At 33.5% G+C, this 22230-nt stretch overlaps 1 protein-coding gene across 8 annotated transcripts; it reads right to left on the reverse strand.

Annotated features, from left to right (window-relative positions):
• Window positions 1–1644: 1644 nt before the first annotated feature.
• LOC110814315 (DEA(D/H)-box RNA helicase family protein) lies at window positions 1645–20427 on the reverse strand. Of its 8 annotated transcripts, none has more exons than XM_088207096.1 (15): window positions 20225–20427; window positions 19257–19398; window positions 17699–17858; window positions 17512–17581; window positions 17046–17108; window positions 16482–16556; window positions 14209–14328; window positions 5245–5286; window positions 5088–5162; window positions 3814–3960; window positions 3560–3697; window positions 3177–3288; window positions 3009–3097; window positions 2721–2830; window positions 1645–1884 (listed from the first exon to the last, which is right to left on the reverse strand). In XM_088207096.1, exons 2-15 carry the CDS (start codon window positions 19390–19392, stop codon window positions 1833–1835), a joined length of 1389 nt encoding a protein of 462 aa, XP_088063222.1. In that variant the 5' UTR covers window positions 19393–19398; window positions 20225–20427; the 3' UTR covers window positions 1645–1832. The 8 variants fall into 8 exon arrangements, with proteins under 8 accessions (XP_088063222.1, XP_021897485.2, XP_088063218.1 ...); XM_022041793.2 differs by having other exon boundaries at window positions 19257–19402; XM_088207092.1 differs by having other exon boundaries at window positions 19257–19421.
• Window positions 20428–22230: the final 1803 nt, after the last annotated feature.

The raw sequence follows: 22230 nt of genomic DNA on the forward strand, positions 1-22230 counted from the left end.
TTTCTAATGTTTTAAGAGTCAATACATAAACATGAACTGCGAACTTGGGGTATGAGAGCTATAACATAACCCTAAAGAAAATGAAAAATGAGGTTTCTTAGCAAATGCAAGACTAATTCAAATACACAGTAATTGTTTATATCTAATCATCTTTTAGGCCTCTTGCTTACTACTCAAAATAAAAATAATCTTCACAAACGAACTCAAAAAGAGAATTGACAATGAGGAAATTGATCTAAAGTATCTGTGAGCTTAGAGAAACTGAACAGGTTTAAAAAAGGACTCACTCGTTAACTGGATGAAACTTTGCAAATAGAAGATTGCTTATGAGACAGACTCGTCTATGAATATTGAGAAGAGAGAATATCGTATCTTCGATATGTTTTGTGCTTTTTTTTATTATGTTTAGGCACAACATAAGCATGTATGATTATATTGTATATATATATATATATATTTTTTTTTTTTAATACGAGTCAAATTTAAATGTAATATCAAATATTTCATATATTATGATACAACTTAGTATCAGTTTAAACATAATAATATGAATATTGCATATTATAATTATATCAATTTTAGTTGATCTAAAATTATTTATCAAATAATGAGTATCATCTTAAAAAATATATATAAATAACATAATAAAAAAATATAACAAATAAAAAAAAACACAAAAAAATAATAAAATTATTTCTTTAAATTCATCAGATTTAGTCAAAACTCACATTAAGTTATGAATTCTTATAACAAAAAAATTACAGACTAATGAGTTATTTATGAAAGAGGAGGAAGATGTATAACTTACATACCTTATAGAATTTGAAAATTCAAGATATTTCCCCTTAGTTGTTCATTTTTATAAGAACAAATGTTTTGGTGCAACCTTAATGAAAAAAAAAATCATTATTTTTCAAATAAAAAATTTTTTCTAGCTAAAAATTTTAGAAGAATAACTTAATGAGATGTAATCTTATGAAGAAAAAAATAATACAAAATATAATATATTTTTCGGTAAATATATCACTCTTATTCTTTAAACTAATATAATTTTAAATTGTATACTGATTTTTTCAAATGTAATGTAAATTATGTTTTAATAAATATATCAAATTTTAATATCTATCACTCCTTTAAAGATCATGTTTTAAAATTAATATTTTGTGAAATATATTTCTTTTTATGCTCTTTAATACATATCTTCTCAATATTGTGTTGTACATACAGCATTATTTTCGTTTAAAAGTTAGATTATATACTTCAAATTATGACACATCTATTAAATGTTTAGACAAGATCACTTTTAGCATCTGAGACTCCAAAGCCTCAGCGTTCAACATCATGTTCCTTTCAAGCTCCCCTTTGGCAATCCTATTCATGAATGCAATGATCAATTTTGAATTTTTTCAATCCAATAGTACCCAACACAGATAATATCTCAGTTTAAGAATGATTTTTGTTATTATGAGAAAATTATTACGTATATTTCAATGCAGATGTCACCATAACTACTTGCAGCTTTACATATAGAGAAAGCAAAACTGATAAGAGAAGCAAAATAATAAAGAAGAGGAAGAGAGACTTAAAAGAATTAAAGACAAATTGAAAATCCTTCAAGGGTGATTGAAGGACTAATGATGAAGATGGAGAAAAATAAGTTTTTTAAAATAAATTTGGAATAAAATTATAATAAAAGATCTTTAGAATTAAAATAAAATTGTGGATAAAGTTCATGGATTAAAGTAGTAATTTGCCTAAATATAAGCTTAAGCAATTTAAAAACCCTTACACGTTTTACCAACCCAAACAAACTCTACCTACTTAACTACTCTTTACTCCAGTGTTTTCCTCTTCTTCGGGCCACCTTGCCTTGTTGTTCTCATCCTGTTAAATTCTTTGAATTATCAAGATACATCTTATTTACAGAGCTAAAATGAGACTAATTCATTGACATAGAAACTGAATTGGATTGTTTTCTTTTTCAACTTCTCTTTTTTAATTAATAAAAATAAAATTAAAACAAACATAAATTTATAAACCATAATCATTCTCAAACCACAATTAATAATAATTTATTTGATATCAGTTCATAATTAATTTTTAATTACTTTTCATAGAATTTTAGACCCTAAATAAACATAATTTGGTTTCAATCCACACTAGATTATGAACATCCCATAATAATACACTGCTAATTATTAAAAATATTTATATAATTAATCTCGAGTGTGTTATATAGCAATTTACAAAAACATCCTTCTATAAGAAACGCATAATTATCATTGAAATAATTCAATCTTCTATCATCAGACAGTCAATACAAAACTGACTGATCCGTCCAAACAAAAATGTTATTGGCTGATTCTGTTTACAGCAGGTAATGTATTACCTTATCCTCTACCCACTAGAACATGACAGAAAACAATAATTTAAAAAAAAAAAAATCACCACCATCAAAATTTGTCTAAGCTAACAGAACAAAAACTCTGGTAGTAGAGTGATAAGAGAATGAAATTTTAGCTATACCCAAAATTGCTATTAGATCTAACCCTAAAAAGTCGTAGATGGTATACTTCAAGTAACACTGATCAGGGACATATAACCAATAACCAAGGATCCAGGGTCTTCTTCCTCGTTGCCATGGTGCAATATACTTTTTTAAGCAAATCAGATTATGCTGTAGGAATATAAAAAAAAAAAACCCATAAGAGGGAGCTCACTTTCTTTTCAACTTCTTGGACGACTTCTTGTCCTTGATTCCCAAGTATGTGTCAACGTCATCTTCATCCCCTCCCCTCCTTTTCTTATTATGGCCCATCTCTTTGATTTTCTACAAAAGCATGATAATCATGTCAAATAACTTTTATAGTAGATATACAAATTAAATGACCAATTAATTATGTGAATATTAAACTATCACTGCCTGCCAACAGATTTCAGCATCTGGTATTGGAAATTCCTTTTTTTTCTGGGGAAAAAGAAAACAAAACGAAAGATACAAGTAATACCATCTGTGACAATCTTTTGGCTTCTGTAACTTGCTCCAGCAGTAGCAAGACTTCCTCCTCCTCAGCAGCGTACTCTGGTAGCTTCTTGCCTGAGGTACAACCAACATTTTAGTGCTGGCACACTCATTTAAAATGGTTTTCTGCAACAATGGTACACATATAACTTACCAAGAAGCTTTTCTATCTGCAAGTACCACTCCAATTCATACTGATTTACAAGTGAGATGGCTACGCCCGATCGTCCAGCACGTGCAGTCCGTCCGACTCTATGGATGTAATCCTGTTAAGACACTTGAATTTGGTAAAAAAACTAGAAGGAAATATAAGTCAGAAACTAATGAGATCTTCCATGGTTTGTCTACCAAATACATTTGCAATGCCAGGATGCATGATTTCACAGCTACCAGTTACAAAAGTAACAAATTCACAAGATAATCATAAAGTTCAGATAGGAAGAACAAACTCCTTCACAGGGAGAAAATTTGGACGTCAATGCTAAACTACATAGCATGTATAGTCCAGCAGTAAGGATCATAAAGATAGCTACCTACCTTCGAATTTGAAGGGATGTCATAATTAATAACCATATCCACAGATGGAATATCCAGCCCTCTACTTGCCACATCGGTGCATACAAGAATGTTACATTCCCCAGCTTTAAACTTGTTTAACGCTCCAAGTCTTTTCGACTGAAAGAAAATTCCATCGACAGATTTTGGGTCACCAAGATCAATGCAGCAAAAAGAAAGGGGAAACAAGCTACAACTTCGTTAAACAAGTTCATGCATACACATTCAATACATACCTGGCTCATATGACCACTGATAGGAATGGCCCTTAAACCAAGGTTTCGAAAAACCAAAGCTAAAAAGCGGGTTGCATCACATGTTCGAGTGAAAACCATTGTCGTAGATGAAGACATCTCCGTCAGAATATATACAAGATAGCAATCCTGTAAGCATGGTGAAGTGAAGATACATGTAAGAGAAATGTTAACCATCAATAGAATAATAGTGTGAAACAATTAAAAGAGTGCAACAGCATCCAGTTTCAAATTGAATTTCTCAAATGTAGTTTCAAGTTAGCATTTCCTTCATAATACTGCACATGCCTGAACTAGAACCAGGGGTTCTCCCAAAAGAAATTCCTTCAATTTTCTTCAAAGGCAAAATACTGAGACTGCAGTGCGGCCCTTCCAGCCCCCAAAAGACACACCAAAACGTAAGAAATCCATGATTGAGGGAGGAAAAGCTTTGAAGATGAAAATGAATAACAAAAACATTTCCAAGTAATTAAAAGATTTCTCAACTGTTTATAGTTAAGAAGGGCTTCAAACATCCACAAATAATAGGCGTTTTTAGAATCACCATATATGGCTACTTCTGTAAAACAATCAGCTTTCTGATCGAATAAAGACAAATCATCCGCATCCACATAAGATTTAATGAATAAAAGCAGATTTTAATTATTTAGCTGACTTTTGCAAAACTATCTGTGCAAATGTGTTCAGAGACAAAATATGTGCATGAATCTGTGTCTAAATATAGGGTTAAATCAATTAACCCCATCATTTTATAAGATGTATTAAATGGTACCATAAAATCAATTGAACTTGAACATAAAACGATTATGTTATGCATCCACACAAAAAAAAAAAAAAAGAAATATGTTTCAGAAATCAACTAAAACTTTTACAACTTAACAAATTGGGCTGATTGATTCAAACAAAAAAAAACAGAAAGAGCAATTTGATACGATAGATAAAATACAAGGGGCTTTTAAGATACTAATTATCAAAGTATATGTGCATGTGTCTTTCTTCGATGCAAGTAAAATCTTTGAAATATGAAACCACTGAAAGCTTCCGCCTTTTACACAGTTCTTTTTAGATAAACTGTTTCCGAAAAGTCTTTCTCTTAAAGGGCCTTCTTCTGATGAAATTTTTTAAATCAAACAACAAAAATATCTCTCCCTACCCCCAATCAGATGTAAATTTACATGTCAAGTTTTCTTGCACTAATTACAAGCATTTTCAACATGACATCTCCAAAAGCATTCAACATTGATAAAAGAAGAAACCTTGTGCTTTGCAGGAAGAAAACAAAACTGCTGCTTCAGTGTGTCAACAGTGGAATATTTAGAAGCTGCTTCAATCTGAAAAAACAGAAAACTATAATTGTTACAAGTGCAAGCAAAGTTAATCGGAGTGACTAAACATTAGTATTTATTGACAAACCTTCACAGGGTTCCTTAGACATGCCCTCTGGAGCTTCCGCACCTGTAAAAATCACAAGTAACTGGTCAAATTCTCACCCATGTTATATCTTCCCTCCTTCCCTTTGTCATTAGAAGTTTGTCGATCACTATAAGATTGTTAAAAAAAATTAAAATTTCCATTTCAGTTGTATTCTAAAGTCACCAAAGATTTCAATTAAATAAAACTAACTGTAGCAATGTTAAAATGACCTTCGATATGCCAGGATATATAACTTCTCAATATAAATACAAACATAGAGTTACAAAAAAACAGAGCCAAAAAGGCTTTTGGAAAAACAGCCACCACATATTTAGTAACAATTGCTTATATACAATTCCAAGATTTGAGTCACCTTTTATTAAGTTTTGTTGCCTGAGGAAAGCTATACAATCACAGTTTGGGTACGGATCCAATAGAACTTGGATATGGAACTGATGTATGTATGAGCATTTTACAGCACCAAACCTTCTACAGAAAAGGAAATCCACTTCTCTTTGCTGCCTAAAAGAGCTAATCATTACTGGATAATAATACTTCCATCTAGATAGGTTAAATATGACATATAATATGTCCTTAATTCCTTAGATCAGTTAAGTCCTCTTCTTTTTGTCTGGTGCAAGCAATTGGATCACCATGAAAAGGTTTATCCTCCTTTCTCTCCAATGCTTTCCTTTCATATCTGATCATAAACTTCAGTCAGACATTCTTTTCTAAGTTTACATTTTAAACACATCTGATTATCTAGTTTTCACTATAGGCATTGGGGTTGATCATGCCATAAGAGAGGAGAACTACATTGCAATTCAATCCATATGCAACCATCCGTATGAATGGTACCAATGATATACAGGAGAAATCAAAATATCAGAGCATCCAAATAATGTTGAATGACACTCTTTTTTTCCTATTGGATCTGTTCACATTACTGGTTGGTGGTTTTGGTGCAATACTAGGTGTAAGTTGCCTCCAAATCTTAGGGCATATTTAATGGGATTTTGCTGCAATGAAAATGTCCTTCAACCACCAAGGTAGTTTTACGGTAGTAGACATGCTAGAAATCAAACAAGACGCACCTCACCACCATAGAAACGACTACACTAGGCCAATCTCCTTCAATTACTTCCAAAGTTTTGAGGGAATATTTGTAACACTGGTGGCATTACCTCCTAAACGCTCCCATGATCACAAGATCATTCTGGAATCCAACAACCATCTAGTTTTGGTCAAACCATCTTGATACCCTCGCCTCCAAGAGGATGATATTGAGAGGCAAGTGGAAGAGACATTTCAATAAGGAAGAATCCAACCAAGTCACTCTCCTTACTCATCCCTAGTTGTGAAGAAATCACATGGTACTTGGAGTTTTTGAGTGGATTACCATGCAACTCTTCCAAGAGTTAATCAATCATTGAAATAGGAAATTTACAAATGAAATTGTCGATGATATATCAGTGACTTTCACATTGTTAACTTGGTTAGTTGGCTATAAAAGCTCCTCTCTAAAGTTTTGGCCAAAAGATTATCAAGAGTACTAAGTCAGATTATTGAGAAAAGACAGCACGCCTTCGTTTTCGGGAGACAAATCACAGATCACAGATATCATTCTTATTGCAAAGGAAATTGTGGATGATATATATAGAAACAGGGGCAGTGAGGTTTTATGTAAATTGGACATGGGAAAGGCCTTCGATCATGTCTACTAGAATTTTGTCGACTACATGCTTGGAAAACTTGGTTATGGCCAAAAATGGAGAAGATGGATCAACAATTGCATCACCTCTACGAGTTTTGCAGTTATGGTTAACGGAAGCCCCTCTTCCTTCTTCACAGCTTCCAGGGACTTAAGACAAGTTGATCCCCTTTCTCCCCTATTGTTTATCATTGTGATGGAAGCTTTAAACAAATTCATAGAAAAAGCTAAAGACTTGAAGCTGATAAAGTGCATCATGGTGGGAAATAATGGCAATCAAATTGAAATCACCCACTTTTTCTTCGCCGACAACACTTTAATCTTCTGCCAGCCAGATGAACTCTCCCTCCTGAATCTGAGGTGCATTCTCCTCTGTCTCCAGGCAGTCTCTGGTCTCAAAATAAATCTGAAAAAGTTGAAACTTGTGGTGTGCGGTGATAATAGCTCCGGCCAATCTGTCTCACAGGTTTTGGGTTGCAAAGCATTGCAGCTTCCTATGAAATATTAGGGTATCCCATTGGGCGATAAGCATAAGGATAGCAGGTGCTAGGATCCAATCATTGAGTTGTTTCAAAATATATTGTCAAGCTGGAAAAGAAAATTCCTCTCCAAAGGTGGTAGATTAATACTTGTCAAAAATACTCTCTCTAATCTTCCAAGGTGCTTACTATTCCAGTGAAAGTTGCTAAGAAACTTGAATCAATTCAACGCAATTTCCTTTGTGGGGACAACGAGACAAAGAAGAAGCTTCATCCTGTTAGTTGGGATGAGGTTAAAAAACCTTTTGAAGAAATTGGTCTGGGTCTAAGATCTATTTGTGCTCTTAACAAAGCTCTACATGGTAAATAGATATGGAGATTCTGGAACGATAGCAATTGTTTATGGAAATTTGTCATTGATTGTAAATGATCTGGGAAAGACAAACATGATCTAACAATCCTAGAGACCAGTCCATATGGTATGAGCCTCTGGAAAAGCATCATGCAATGCAACAAACATGTCTTTGACTGCACTAAATGGGTTGTTGGAAAAGGAAACAAGGTGCGGTTCTGGAGAGTTACTTGGTGCAGCTCTGATAAGCTCCAGACCTGTTTTCCCCTTATTTCACTATCCTTAGAGACAAAAATATAATGGTTGAGAGAGCTTATGATGATAGCAGCATCAAGGTTGGAATATGGTGGTTAATAGAAATCTACAGGATTGGGAGGTGGATGAATATGAAAATCTGGTTCAAACTTTAGCTAATATTCAACTAAGCAACAAAGAAGACAAATTATGTTGGAAACTTAGGAAAAATGGGGATTTTTCTGTAAAGCCCCTCTACAGATTTTTGAATGGCCATAGTTCTACCAAACAGAGGTACTTCCCTACAAAGCTAATCTAGAAAGCTCATGCTCCTCCTAAGATATCATTTTTTGCTTGGGAAGCTGTGAAGGAACACATCTTCACTATGGACAACCCAATGAAAAGGGGTGTAATTACAGCTGATAGACGTTATCTTGCAAAAATTGTTCGGAAACCTGCAACCATCTCTTACTTTGGTGCCCCTTCACCTACAATCTCTTGGCTCTGGTTTTTGGGCTGCTGAGTATCTCATGGGTCATGGTTGGTTCTGCGATGAATGAGCTCCTTGCTTGGGAGGGACTTGTCGACAGGAACAAACACTTCAGACTTATCCCACTAATTATTTTCTAGGCTATTTGGAACGAAAGAAACAATAAAGCTTTCAAGGGAAAAGAAGTAGATTTTGCTACTATCAATGATAGATGGTTTTACTATTTTGGTTCAATCGTATTGGGGCACAACCTTGATAGGTTAGATGATTTTGGCTCCATTGTAGATATTTAAATTGATCTGTAAACTTTTTGTACATGGGTCACGCCTCATTAGCGCCGCCAACACATTAATATATCTCATACTTTTATTTCAAAAAAAAAAAAATGGAGCACGAACTTTACAAAGCTGGATCTTTGCTCAAGCTATCCCGTCAAACTTGAATGCATTATGATGACATCCCAAAGACGGCTTTTAGAACCCATCATGAGCATTATAAATTCTTAGCCATGCTTTTCGACCTCACTAATGCATCTTCAATGTTTGAGACCCTTATAAACATAGTTTCTTAAGTAGATATGCGTAAGTTTGTTTTAGTATTTTTTATGATATCCTCATCTACAGCAAAACATGGGTAGAACATTTGGGAGATCTCAGGTCAATTTTTTCATGGTTGCAAAATCATTTTAATAAAAATGCCTCTTTAAACAAACTCGGGTTTCTTTCCAGGAACCACAATCTCCAATGATTGAGTGGCTACTGAAGCAGAAAATATTTCAGCAATGTTGCAATGATTGAAGCCCGTGACAATCAAGGGGTTGCAAGGATTTTTAGGTCTAATAGGGACTATCAAAATTTATGAAAGACTATAGGGTGATAGCAACACCACACATTTCTGTGCTCTAGAAAAACACATTCACATGGACTCTTGAAGTTCTCCAAGGTTTTTGATTGCCTCAAGAAGCCGTGACTACAACTCTAGTGTTGGCTCTCTTCCACTTCTCAGAAAATTCTATTATAGAGTGTGATGCACTGGATTATAGAATCCAAGCAATTATCCAACATGGGGAGAAACTTGTGGCATTATTTAGCAAGACTTTGCCTGCTTGACAGTATAACTCAGCCGCTTTTTCTTAAGGAAAAAAAATAGTATAGTAATAAGAAGCACCAAGAATGCAACCTATATACAAAGCTACATGCAAGTGTATCAAAATATCAATTAGCTCCCCTAAATCCTCATTAGATTAGAGAGGATAACCTTAAAAAAACTAGGGTTTTGAGTAAAGTATCCTTAATTCTATTAAAAAACAATTCAATACCCTCAAAAGTTCTCCTACTTCTCTCCTTCAAAATCACTCATAAGGTAGCCAGAGGGATAATGCCTAATTGCTTGTTATAGCACTTATCCCCTAGGATTCCTCACCATACCCACACTTTTATGACCAAACATGCCACAACCCATTTCACTTCCAATGGACTATAAGCCAAGCACCATAGTTGATAGGATACCAGACACCAAAGGAGATGACTGACCGTCACTGCTGCCCCTTTTGCACAATTAGCATCCATTCACAATGACCTTTCCCCTTCTGATAAGATTGTCCACCTTTAAACGCGGCCCCTTACTGCTTCCCAAGCAAAAAAAGCCACTTTGGGAGATTCCTTAACCCTCCATATCAAATTCCATGAGAACCCCTCAAGCGCTGCTTCATTCCTTTCAAAACATTATAATATGATTTTACTATGAAGTCCCCTCTGCTGCTAATCTTCCAAACAGGTGCATCCAACGCTATGGATAGGCTCCCAAAAGATGATACGAATTGAATTAAGCTAACATATTTATCAATCTCCTAATATTGAGATTGCATACCAACTCCATCATCAAGACTCTATTAAGAACTACAACTTGCCTGCTTATGAGAAGGAATTGATTGAGTTATCACAAATCGTCTGCCATTGTAGACCTTATCATGAAGAAAATTCTTTAGGGTCTGCATAAAAAAATTATAGCCTCAAGTTCTTACTAGACCAACAGGTGGTGATTACATTGGCTAAGCAAATTGATAGGATTCGTTCAACTTGAGTACCGGTATAGGAAGGAGAACATTGTTATCAATGCCTTATCCCATCAATTTCGAGACATGGGCACTTTGGCCAACATGCTAACATCATAACATGGAACAACTACAATCCATAGTTATCCTCCAACTTCGGCAATTCCTAAACAAATTTTGGGTGGATATCTCCATTGACTTTGTAGAAGACCTTCCTTCATCATGTGGAAAGAATACTATATTATTGTCTGTTGACCATTTCACCAAGTAAGTTTTTTTTACCGTTGTCTCACCCATATACCATGGTATATGATGTCGCCCACATATTCTTTGACAACATCTTTGTAGAAGTTTGGTTTTCATCATGTGACAAGAATGTGTTATTACTGGTTGTTGACCACTTCGTCAAGTGAGCTCCTTGTTACCACTGTCCCACCCGTGTACTGTTTAACAACATTTTTAAGCAAGCTCTTCTTTACTATTGTCCCACCAATATGTCGTGATAAGCACCGCCCACACATTCTTTGACAAAAAAATTTAAGTTGCATAGGTTGCCTGAATCGACAATAAGTGACCATGATGTCACTTTTACAAGCACATTCCTAGAAAGAACTTCATTTTTTTCTGTCATTAAGTTGGCCTCAAGTTCAGCTTACCACCCAATCGGATGGCCAAATAGAGGTTGCTGACCAAACAATTGAAATGTATCTTCGGTGCTTTGCAAGCGGCAAACCGAAGTGTTCCATGGAACGGCTATCTTGGTCTGAGTTTTGTTATAAGACAAGGTACCACTCATCTTTGAAGCCACTTAAAGTACTTTACGACCTATTGTCTCCCAAACCTCTCTCTTATTGTCTTGGCTAGCAAGAGTGCAGGTGGTGGACTCGGAGCTACAGTCTTGGGACAGTTTTAAAGGAACCTCCAGGAATGCACTGTCCATGCCCAAGCAATGATGGCGTTTATGATACAAATCAGTGAGAAGTACAATTCCAAGGAGGAGAAAAGGTTTGTTCAGCCTATAACATGTCAGCAACTATCCTTAGGCTGCCACCACAACCAGAAGTTTTGTCCAAGACTTTATGGCCCCTTTGAATAACAGAAAGGTTTTGGGGTTGTTGCTTAATGCTTAGATTGCCAGAACAACATGCATCTTAAAATATTTCGTGGGAATGAAGGCACCTGAACATCACTAGTGCCAGCAGTTAAAGGAGAAATTCGACCAGCCTTATAAGTAGTACTGGGACAGCCAACTGCAGTTGGGCTCCGCATTAATTGCTGATACATCAAGGGAGGCTTTCCCAGCAGATGCCCCATGGGAGAAAGCAGATAACATCCTTAGACAAAATTTCACTTTGATGTTTGAGGGAAAACCTTGTCAAAGAGGGAGAAATGTTAAGGTAACTAAAGCAGTTAGCAATTAGGCCAGAAATATTCAAACAGCTTACTATGCAGGGGGGTCCATGTGACAACTAAAGTTTAGCCTTATCCTCCTAGATAAGCTAAAGGTTAATCCATAGAGGTTGAGTCGGCTAGGAGGGATGGTTAGAGTAGGAGTCTCTATTATAGTAAGTGTTCTATTTTATACAGTATTTAAATTTTTCCAACAAGAAGTTGAATTAGGAGTAGATCTAATGGGCATCCAATTCTAAATCACTTCCCCATAAATAAGTTATGATTACCTATTAAGTTGATAAGCTAGTCAATCTAAATTTTAGAATTTACTCCAAGGATATTGGAAGCTCTCCTTAACAAGCCTCCCTATTGGCTGTCAAGGCCGGAATTCTAAAGGAGCAAGCAGCCAGCTTGTAGTGGACTTCACACTGTCTGGCCCCAAATCAAATTACAAACTCAGGACCATAACAACATTTTATATGTTGCTATGATATATATTTATTTCAAAAAATATATATTATTTTTCCTAAACACATTAATATATTTAATATTTTATTGGATATGTTTGTTCTTTTCAGAACATAGACACATATATATTTGTTTGGTGCTTGTACAGTCAAGCTAGAACACATTTTAAATCAAGCTCAAGCTTGATTTGACTCGGTACTTGTGTGAATCGAACTGAGCCCAATCTACTAGTTGGGCTCTTGATCAAAAAAAGAGCCCAAACAAAGTCAAGCTCAAGCTAAGCAATATTCAATTAAATCAAGTGCAAACACCCAATATTCAGCTTGGCTCATTTCCACCCTACTTCTAATACATAGTATACATTCCGTGTTTGGAAAAAGCAACAACAATCATGAAAAAGCATGATAAAAGAAGCAAAGATAGCAGACTACAACCTTAATAGTATAGGTGAACCGTATTTCATAGGTGGTTAAAATTCTTTTTTACAATTCTTAACAGAGGCCCACAATAATAACTGTGAAACCATAACTTTTTATCTATGGGAAGATTCAAATCATAAAAACTATTAAAGTTTACTTCACATAACTATAGGGAAATATTAACTTCATAAAAACATATTTCACACTCATCTAAAATGCAAATTTCTATAATTCTGATTCATGCTCCATAAAGTTCTATTAAATGTCTTGGAACGAGTGGGGTCACAAGGTTTAGAAGAGCCCATGGAATGAGTTTGTGGAGGAAAATCTTGATGCAATGGCCTATTTTCTTGGAAAATCTGCTGTGGAAGACTAGCAGGGGCAATAAAATCAGATTTTGGAAGGATATTTGGATAGATAATATGTGTTTAATCAGGAGATTTCCCATAATTTTTTCCATTTCTCAGACAAAAAATATGCTGATTCAGGATGCTTACAAGATTAACAATGGTTGTGTTGAATGGCTGATCAATGTCTCGAGAAATTTGCAGGATTGGGAACTCAGCAAGTTTGAAAATTTGCTACTTTTATTGGCTGCTCAATAGATGTCTGCTGGGGAGGACAAGGTGTTGTGGAAATTAGATAATAGTGGTGTTTTTTTCAGTCAAATCTTATTACAAGCACTTAATAGACAAAAACAATGTGATAAGTTTTGATTTTCCCTCTAGGCATATCTGGAAGGCTAAAGTACCCCCCTAAAATTGCTTTTTTTGCATGGGAAGCAAATAGAGAATGCATCTTGACAATTGATAAACTTAAAACTAGGGGGTTGGCCATTCCAAACCAGTGCTATTTGTGTATGGCTAATGAGGAAAGTTGTGTGCATGTTCTGCTGCAATGTCCTGTGGCTTCTGGGTTGTGGAATGCTATTTTTAGTATGATTGGTGTTAACTGGATGATGGCTGGATCTATTAATGAGGAATTGTGGGCTTGGGAAGGAATGCATGTAGAGAAGAAGTTGAAAAATCTAATTCCTTTATCTTTGTTTTGGATTCTATGGAAGGAGAGAAATTCTAGAGCTTTTGAGGGTAAAGCTAATGATTTATATAGTTTGAGAGACAAGTGGTTGCATTATTTTGGGTTTTTATTGTTAGGGCATGACATGATTAACGATGTGGATTTTGAACATATTATTGATTCGCTAACTACATTGTAAAGCTTTTGAATAGGGGCGATACCTCTGATTGTTTGGTACCATGTTAATAGAATTTCACACTTTTTATTTAAAAAAAAAAATGTTTTATTAAATGTCAGACTATTACTCTTGAAAAGCATGCTTTCCCAATTAAGGTATTTAAGTATGTACCTTCTTCGTCATAGTTGCAGAAAATAAAAATGTTCTTCGCTCGCGAGGGATAACTTTCAAAATCTCATCAAGTGATTTCTCAAATTCTTCATTCAGTAATCTGTCTGCCTCATCCAAGACCTACTCAGAATTCAGTAATCATGAAACTGATAAGCAAAATTTTCTAGTAGTAAAAAAAAAAGAGAAAAGGCCAATGTCGATTTTCAGTTTAGTGTTTTAAAAGATGTAGGTTTATCAACACGCATTCAAGTGCCACATACTACATGCACATCTTATTTTAGTATCATGTAATGAATGAGCAAGAGCCATTATCAGCATTATAAAGTTCAAACAATCAATATTTATACATATATATAATGACAAAGGACATTAATATTCCTCTTATTTATTGAGATCATCACCTCCTTGAGAAGTTTTCTGTTGCCCTATATCCTAATCAAAGAATTGAACTTTTGATAATTTTGGGTGTTTACTCTTGCAACTCCTTTACCTCCTTACCAAAAATCATACCAATAAGAACATAGCCTTCACAAATGCCTTTCGCAGGGTGAATGCTCGCTCAAAGTTAAGTTTTCCTATCCGGACTCTTGTTCTTAATAGTCTCAAATCAAAGTATTTTCCCCATATTCAAAGGCCAAAGCATGCTTTCCACCAACTATGCCTAGAATGTTCTATTAGAAGGTTGAATCCCATAATCACCTTTCCTTTCTCTATATCCTGATGTGGTCTGGAGACTCTGGGCCAAATTTTTTCACACTTTCTTGAGTCCTGGCTTCTGGGAAAAATAAGAATGATTGTTCTGGAGTACTTTTTCTACTGATTTGTGGGTGTTGTGGCTGGAAAAAAATGCAGGGCCTTCTAAAGATTGGTGATTACCTGCTTTGCTTGGGGATAGAATTTTGGCATCTCTCTGAGCTAAGGCACACGAGTATTGCAGGCATATCTCTTTGGCTATGTTGCAAAAGGATTTGATTTTTGTTTCTCTATCCTCTTTCTTTTTTCTTTTTTTTCTCTTTATTTAGAAGAATCTTTTGCCTCCTCCAATGTGCTTTTTATGTTTGCTATCTAATAAGACTCTTTTTTTCATTAAAAGGAATTCTTGGAAACTGTTATTCATTATTTAAAGCTATAACCTAATAAACGATTTAAAAGTGTAGTAAACTAAGAAAAAATTACCAATTCGGTTCTTATGGGATATGTTACAATTCAATCCTAATTTTTTTAATGAAATTTTTTACATAAGTAGCAAAATTTCTTATTTTGCTTGGGTGCCATAAAATGACTTAGAAAATATAATTCCTTTATTTAGAACTAGGGAACTAAAAAATTCAAAAAATATTTATTGCAGTCTCTTTTTCTTCCATAATATTTGTTACAATCATTTGCATAGTTTAACAAATTGATTGTTAAAGTTCAATTTATTAATGTTAGTCTTCCATTATTATAACTTTCAAAACTATATTAAAGAAAGGTAAATTATCATTAGTTCCTGAAGTTTGGCACTTGTCATAATTTTGGTCCTTAATGTTTTTTCGTTATATTTTGGTCCCTGATATTTTCTATTTGTTTCACATGTTCAGTTTCCTTCCATTTCTCAATAGAAAAAACTAAAATGGTTAGTTTGTATTTGGATATTTAAAAAAAAAACAAAAAATATGATTTTAACTAATTAATTAGATTAATAACAATAAGAATAGACATACTTTTATTGTTATTAATTTAATTAATTAATCAAAATCATTCTCTTGAGCTCTTTTCAAGCATCCAAACATGACCTAACAACTTTAACTTTTTTCATTAGCCAATGGAAGAAAACTGAACATTTGAAACAAATAAAAAACGTTGGTAATCAAATTGTAACGAAAAATATATTAGAGACTAAATTTTCACAAGTGCTAAATTTTGAGAACTAATTCGGTAATTTGCTTAAAAAAGATGGAGGTAAAACAAAAAGAACTTTGGTCATTTCTGTCAAAATTCTTGCAGTTGTATAAAATAATCATGAACTAATGCAATTTTTTAAGTGGAAAGATTAAATCGTAACCCAAAAAAGAAAAATTTTTATGGACTAATTGTAACATGTCAAACAATTAAGGGACTGAAATAGTTACTTTCCCTAAAAGCACCTTGGATTCTTTGCAGGCTCATAGAAACAACCAGAATTTCTTAAAATGCATTATTAAGAAACATGGGCAATAGATCAAAATCCATGATTGCAGAAAAAAGAATCTAAAGACTCTAATGTTCTTGTCATAAACATTAGAAAAGCATACCAAATATTTCAGCATGCGAAGTGAAAAGCCTCTGGTACTAGAAAGATGATCCAGAAGGCGCCCAGGTGTTGCAACCTACACAAGAAAAAGATAAATGTCAAAGGACATAGGAATGCGATATGAACATCAAATTTCATTTCGAAAGCCCCTTTACTCAACTAAGTAAGCACAAGAAAAGATAAATGCCAAAGGACATAGGTATGCAATATGAACATCAAATTTCATTTAGAAAGCCCCTTGTGTTACTCAAATAAAAAACAAAAGAAACAGACAAACTTGCATTTAAATCAGACATGGCTATGAGAAAGGGAACAAGCACACAGACACAGTTAGACACATCTTCTTTTTTGAGGGAAAAAAGGAATAATATAAAGAAGATATCAAGGGGATGCCATCCATGTATAAAAGAATTTACAGCTCAATTGAAAGATCAATAAAGTCTCTTATATCATCAAGAGTTGCAACCATCATCTTATCCAGAACGCATCAAAGAAGTTAAAACTCAAAAAACTGGCAATACAAAAATCTTCTTCCTTCAATGAAAAGAAGTATTATAAAACTTACAATTATGTGTGGCCGTTTCCCAATGGCAAGAGTCTGTTGCATCATGTCTACCCCTCCAACAAGCTAAAAAAGGTAAAGAATTTTATCAAAGCCAATCACTTGCAAACTTTTTCCAGGCATTATCAATGCCCACAAGTATTTCAACTTCGAGTTTTGGAACAAAAAATCAATGACAATAACATTATTTTCAATATTTTACAAATATTAAGGATATTTCATTTTCACTGGCAGTAGACTTTGTAGTGCAATATCATGTTTATCTTTTCCCAGATAAAAAAAGGCATCAATAATCAGACTCAACATAGCAAGGAGTTGAGAGTTAAGGGGGGCTTAATTTCAATAGAGCAACTAATCCTTTCAATGCATCACGGGAAACAAGAAAGAAGCAATGAACAACCAGAAACAGATACAAAAAACACACAACACAAATAACTGCAAGTCTAATCCAATCCCCGTATCAACTTACCACTGCACACCTAACTCCAATGCTAGATCCCAAAGCTTGAAACTGCTCAGCAATCTGAATCGCAAGCTCTCTAGAGACAACAAAATATTAAAGGTCACAACAAAAAGAAAACACAATCAGTCATGAACCCATGACCTGTCCATTCAGATATTTTTTGATAACTGCAACCTCTGATCAGATGTTATACCTTGTTGGAGAGAGTACACAAGCAAAGAATACAGGATCTGGTTTGTGCCCTTGTTTAGACTCTCGTTCAGCAACATAGTCAATAAGAGCTTGTAATATTGGAAGAGCAAAAGCTCCTGTTTTACCAGAACCCGTTTGTGCAAGTCCAATCAAGTCCTTCCCTGACTCCATAAGAAAAAACAAAATTCATCTCATTGCCATAAGATAAGATAAAAGAGAAAAACTCACTATCGAATCAAAAAAATAAAATAAAATGACAACCAAATACTAAATAGCTGAGAGAGAACAGCCCTGCAGGAAGTTAAAATGAATATTTCCACTTTATTAGCCAAAAACAACCAACAGTGATAAGGATTAGAAGCTCTTTCTTTGACCTTTCATTTTCCAACAACAACTGAAGGGATGGAAAATCAGAGAGAAACACAGCTATGAAAACATAAAATTAACTTCCAAGCCTGAGTAATCAGCACGTCAACATCATAACAAACAAGAACTTTAAACAGAGGAAAGCACTTACATATATCAAAATTTCAGATGACTAAATAACAGAACATCTATCGCATAGAACAAACACCAACATATTGCTTAGATTCTGGTGCAAGTTCAGGTACAGTAATGGATATAAGTGTCTGACTTTGGCAACTTTTTACAGTTAAAGATATGATGACAGTCAAAAAGAGGGTCTAACAAATGGACACAGGTACTTGGGTTAGTTTGATATAGAAAGATTATAAAATTAATTAAGCCAAGGGGTATATCAAATTACATAATTAATATAACCCAATAGGTAGCTGACATAATGTCATATACATAAAATACAACCTTTAACCAAGAAAGACAGCAGTTTCAGTTATGTAGTGAAAATGAAAAAGAAAAAACAAAGTAAGATGCTACTTAGATTCACAACTACTGTGTATTGCTTACAAAAAAGTTCTTGGCACTTAAGAAACAGTACTCCTATTTCTTTGTTCCTTTTCAACTTTTCACCTCAGAGTCTTTATCATTATCTACGTTTTATCATAAACCATAACCACTAGTTCCAGACATCAAGTTTTAAACATACAATCAAGTGTTTCATACAGAATCCACAACGATATCAATATCGTATCATATCCAACATAGGCATGGCAATAAAATTGAACTTTCAAGCAACATAAAGCCCACTAGTGACCAAATATGGGATAGGCTACCAAAAGTCTAAAACAGAAGGTAAAACAAATTGTCCAATTAAAGAGAAAAAGGAAATATAAAAAAAACAAAAAAAAAAAAAAGAAAAACAAGAAGAAAGCAAAACAATGAAACAAAAAGGTGCACCAACTGGGGAAAAGGAAAAAAAAATGTTGCCCCAACAAAAACAAATTAGGTGGCAGGAATCACAAAAACAACTTTTCTGTGATAAATATGAGATTTCACATTATCTCATTTTCTTTGATTTTCAAAAGTCAGGCAAAGAAGTAATCAAAAATAACAAAGATGTGATTAAGGAAATTAAAAAAAAAATAAGAAGAAAAGAAAAGACTCTTATAACATGGTTGTGGAATGTGCAAGAGATAATAAACCTTCTATTGCATGAGGAATAGCCTCTGCTTGTATCTTTGAAGGAGTTTTCCATCCCAAATTCTCACAAGCTTCTATCAGTTCATCTCGTAATCCCAACTCTTTAAAGGACTTCACTTCTTCACTCTCCTCTGCCATACTAAACTACCTTGTACGAATCAAAAAACCTGATGGAAGAAGAAAATGAGTCAAAAAATAATGGATCCAGATACCAGATGGCATTTGAGCATGCTGTAAATGGAGAAGGAAGAAGACAACTACTATTTTAAAATGAAAAACTTCAACCCGAAGCATTAGTTATTACAGACGGGAAAAAACCAGATAAATTGTACTTTTCAAGGGGCAATAATAACCCATTGAACAATCATAGAATATAACTGCTAACTGGAAAAGGTCAAAAGCTGTTTTTTCTTCTATCCAAAGTACCCAATAACTGGCTAATAGATAATACTTAACTCAATAACTGACATCAAATTCCTCTGCGCCAACATGAATAGATAAAAGATATAACAAAAGGTATACCCAATAACAATATTCAATCATCTGCACAAGAAAGAATTCTAATGCAGTTGCCAGCAAAAGTCCTTAACTCGCACCTATCGTCAATCGCATAGCAGACACCAATGGCGACATGCATCTTTACCAACTCAAATATCGAAAGAACTTTCAGAAAAAAAAAACAACAAAATAACCTGAAAAACGGAAAAATAAGAGAAGAAGAACCGCGATGGTGAAAAAATTTATGGCAAGTTTGGTTTACAGAATAAAACCTGATGAACAACTAAGGAATAGTCATTACATGTGTAATAGCTGCTAACATGTTTGGTTGTTGCGTTGGTATAATTATTAGTAGCGAGACATATAATCTTTATCATAATTACCTAGATGAAAGTGCGAGAAAACTTCACAAATTCAGACATGCAAGTGATGGGAGGCAACTGAAGTACAGTTCTTACGCGGAGAAACGAACCAGAGATTAGATTGAGAAGCGAGATAAGGGTGCTGCCGGTACTGAGAGCAGCGATCACCGCCGAGCGATATTCCAATCAGGGAGGCTGGAGGCAAAGTCTGGAAGAGAGTCGGAGACGAGCGCGAGAGAGATTAGCAAATTACAGGGATGCCTGGTAGGGTTTAGACCGGGTTGAATCAAAATTTTGGACAATGGTTAGAGGCGGTAAATACATTTTAACTGTATGTATAGCTAGGTTGAGTGACCGGTGGGGTTGGCTGTTTAATTCAAACTCAAAAACGAAATTAAATTTTTAATTAGGTTTCAATTTGATTTGGAAAATTTTGAAATCAAATTAAAGTAAACTCTATTAAACTTTATTACAAACTATTAAGAATAAAAAAATAATAAGACAACAACAAAAACTTCATATAACTTTATTTATAGTCTTTCCATGAAATTATTTGTTAAATATTAAAATAAAAAGAATATATAAGAGGAAAATATATACATATTTGTAAGTTATAGATGGTGAAAGTTTATTATACTCTCACTTTGAATATGCATTCTATAATAAATTAAATTTCTCTCTCATATTACACACAAATAACAATATTTGTAAGTTAATTAAATTATGATAATAATATTATTATTATCAAAAATATAAAATTAATAAGAGAACAATAAAAAATAAATAAGAATATTTCTTTAAATTTATCACACCGTCTAAAAATTTTATATAACCTTTATTAATAAGTTCAGTATCCTCTTTGCTTCAGGCTCATCAACATGTCGGACCACAACCGGACAGGAACCCTCCATTCTGCCCGAAACTCGTTCTCAAAATGGATCTAATTGCACTTCACGCTCCGCGTTCTTTACGTCTTTTGGTCTGCCACCAGAACTTGGCTGAACCATCAAGATAGATGGCAGCCGTATTCATCGACGCCTCCTCAATATTATTAATTAAATATAAAAATAAATTATATAACAAGAAAAATATATAAGAAGAAAATATATATAATTCATGAGTTATAGATGTTTAAAATATAATTTTTTTGTCAATTTAAATTTATAATATCATTGAAATACAAAATATGAGTAGATAATAATATCATAATTTTCTTTTATATAATATATATTAATAAATAAGTTTAATATTTTTTTTTTGTTTCAAAATTAAAAAAAAAAAGTCATATACGATCTATCAATATTTATATATATGTATTTACATATCGATATTTAAAAAAGTATAGATATTTGTTCAAAAAATTATGTATTGTTTATTTCAAAGTCTCTTGTTTGCGTGAAAGTTACATTTACTATTTTTGCAATCTTTAGATTTTTATTAAATTTTTATTTTTTTAAAGTTAATAAATAATTTATTTTTTAAAATAAAAACTGTCGAGTCCCAATAAAAAAATAATTAATAGTATAAATTACAATAATTATCAAAAAATAATAATTATTATTATCAAAGAAAATTACTGTAAAAGAAAAGTTAATACATAATTTTAGGTAAAAAAACTTTTCTATATAAAAAAAAAAAAAAACATATGAGTTAAGCTTCGAGTCGAATCCATTATATCTATAAACAAGTACAAGATCATTGAGAATAAAATAGAAAAGATGAAAAAATTAATTAATTTCTTCCCATTTTGTGCATGAGAAAGAGAGAGAAAATCAAATAAAAAATGATATGAGAGAGAGCAAAGAAAATACTAAAATAAATTATGATGGTCCATTGTTTTTCTTTCGAGGCCCCCGCGAAGCAATCTTCACATATATATATATATATATAACTTTTCTGTTTCTCTTTCTCTCTCTTTTCTCTTTCCTTCTTCTCTCTCCTTTCAAGTGCATACAACTTTTCTTTTCTTTTTTTATCTACTTTCTTCTCCTCTCAGTTTGTCATTCTCCACTTAAAAGGCTTCCCCTTTTATAACCAAGGGAAGTCATGACGATCAATTTTGCACCCAAAACATCTTCAAAAAATAACGTGAAGTAATTTTTACTATACCGCTAAA

The sequence above is a fragment of the Carica papaya genome, chromosome 7 (assembly GCF_054855325.1).
Source record: "Carica papaya isolate Zhongbai chromosome 7, ASM5485532v1, whole genome shotgun sequence".
In the NCBI taxonomy this organism is placed as follows: Eukaryota; Viridiplantae; Streptophyta; class Magnoliopsida; order Brassicales; family Caricaceae; genus Carica; species Carica papaya.

Coding starts and splice junctions, on each gene's coding strand:
- LOC110814315 (XM_088207096.1), bottom strand. CDS start 19,392: ATGGCAGAGGAGAGTGAAGAAGTGAAGTCCTTTAAAGAGTTGGGATTA. Junction 17,582..17,698: donor TGTGTACTCTCTCCAACAAG/GTATAACATCTG, acceptor TGTTGTCTCTAG/AGAGCTTGCGATTCAGATTG. Junction 3,289..3,559: donor ACATCCCTTCAAATTCGAAG/GTAGGTAGCTAT, acceptor GTGTCTTAACAG/GATTACATCCATAGAGTCGG.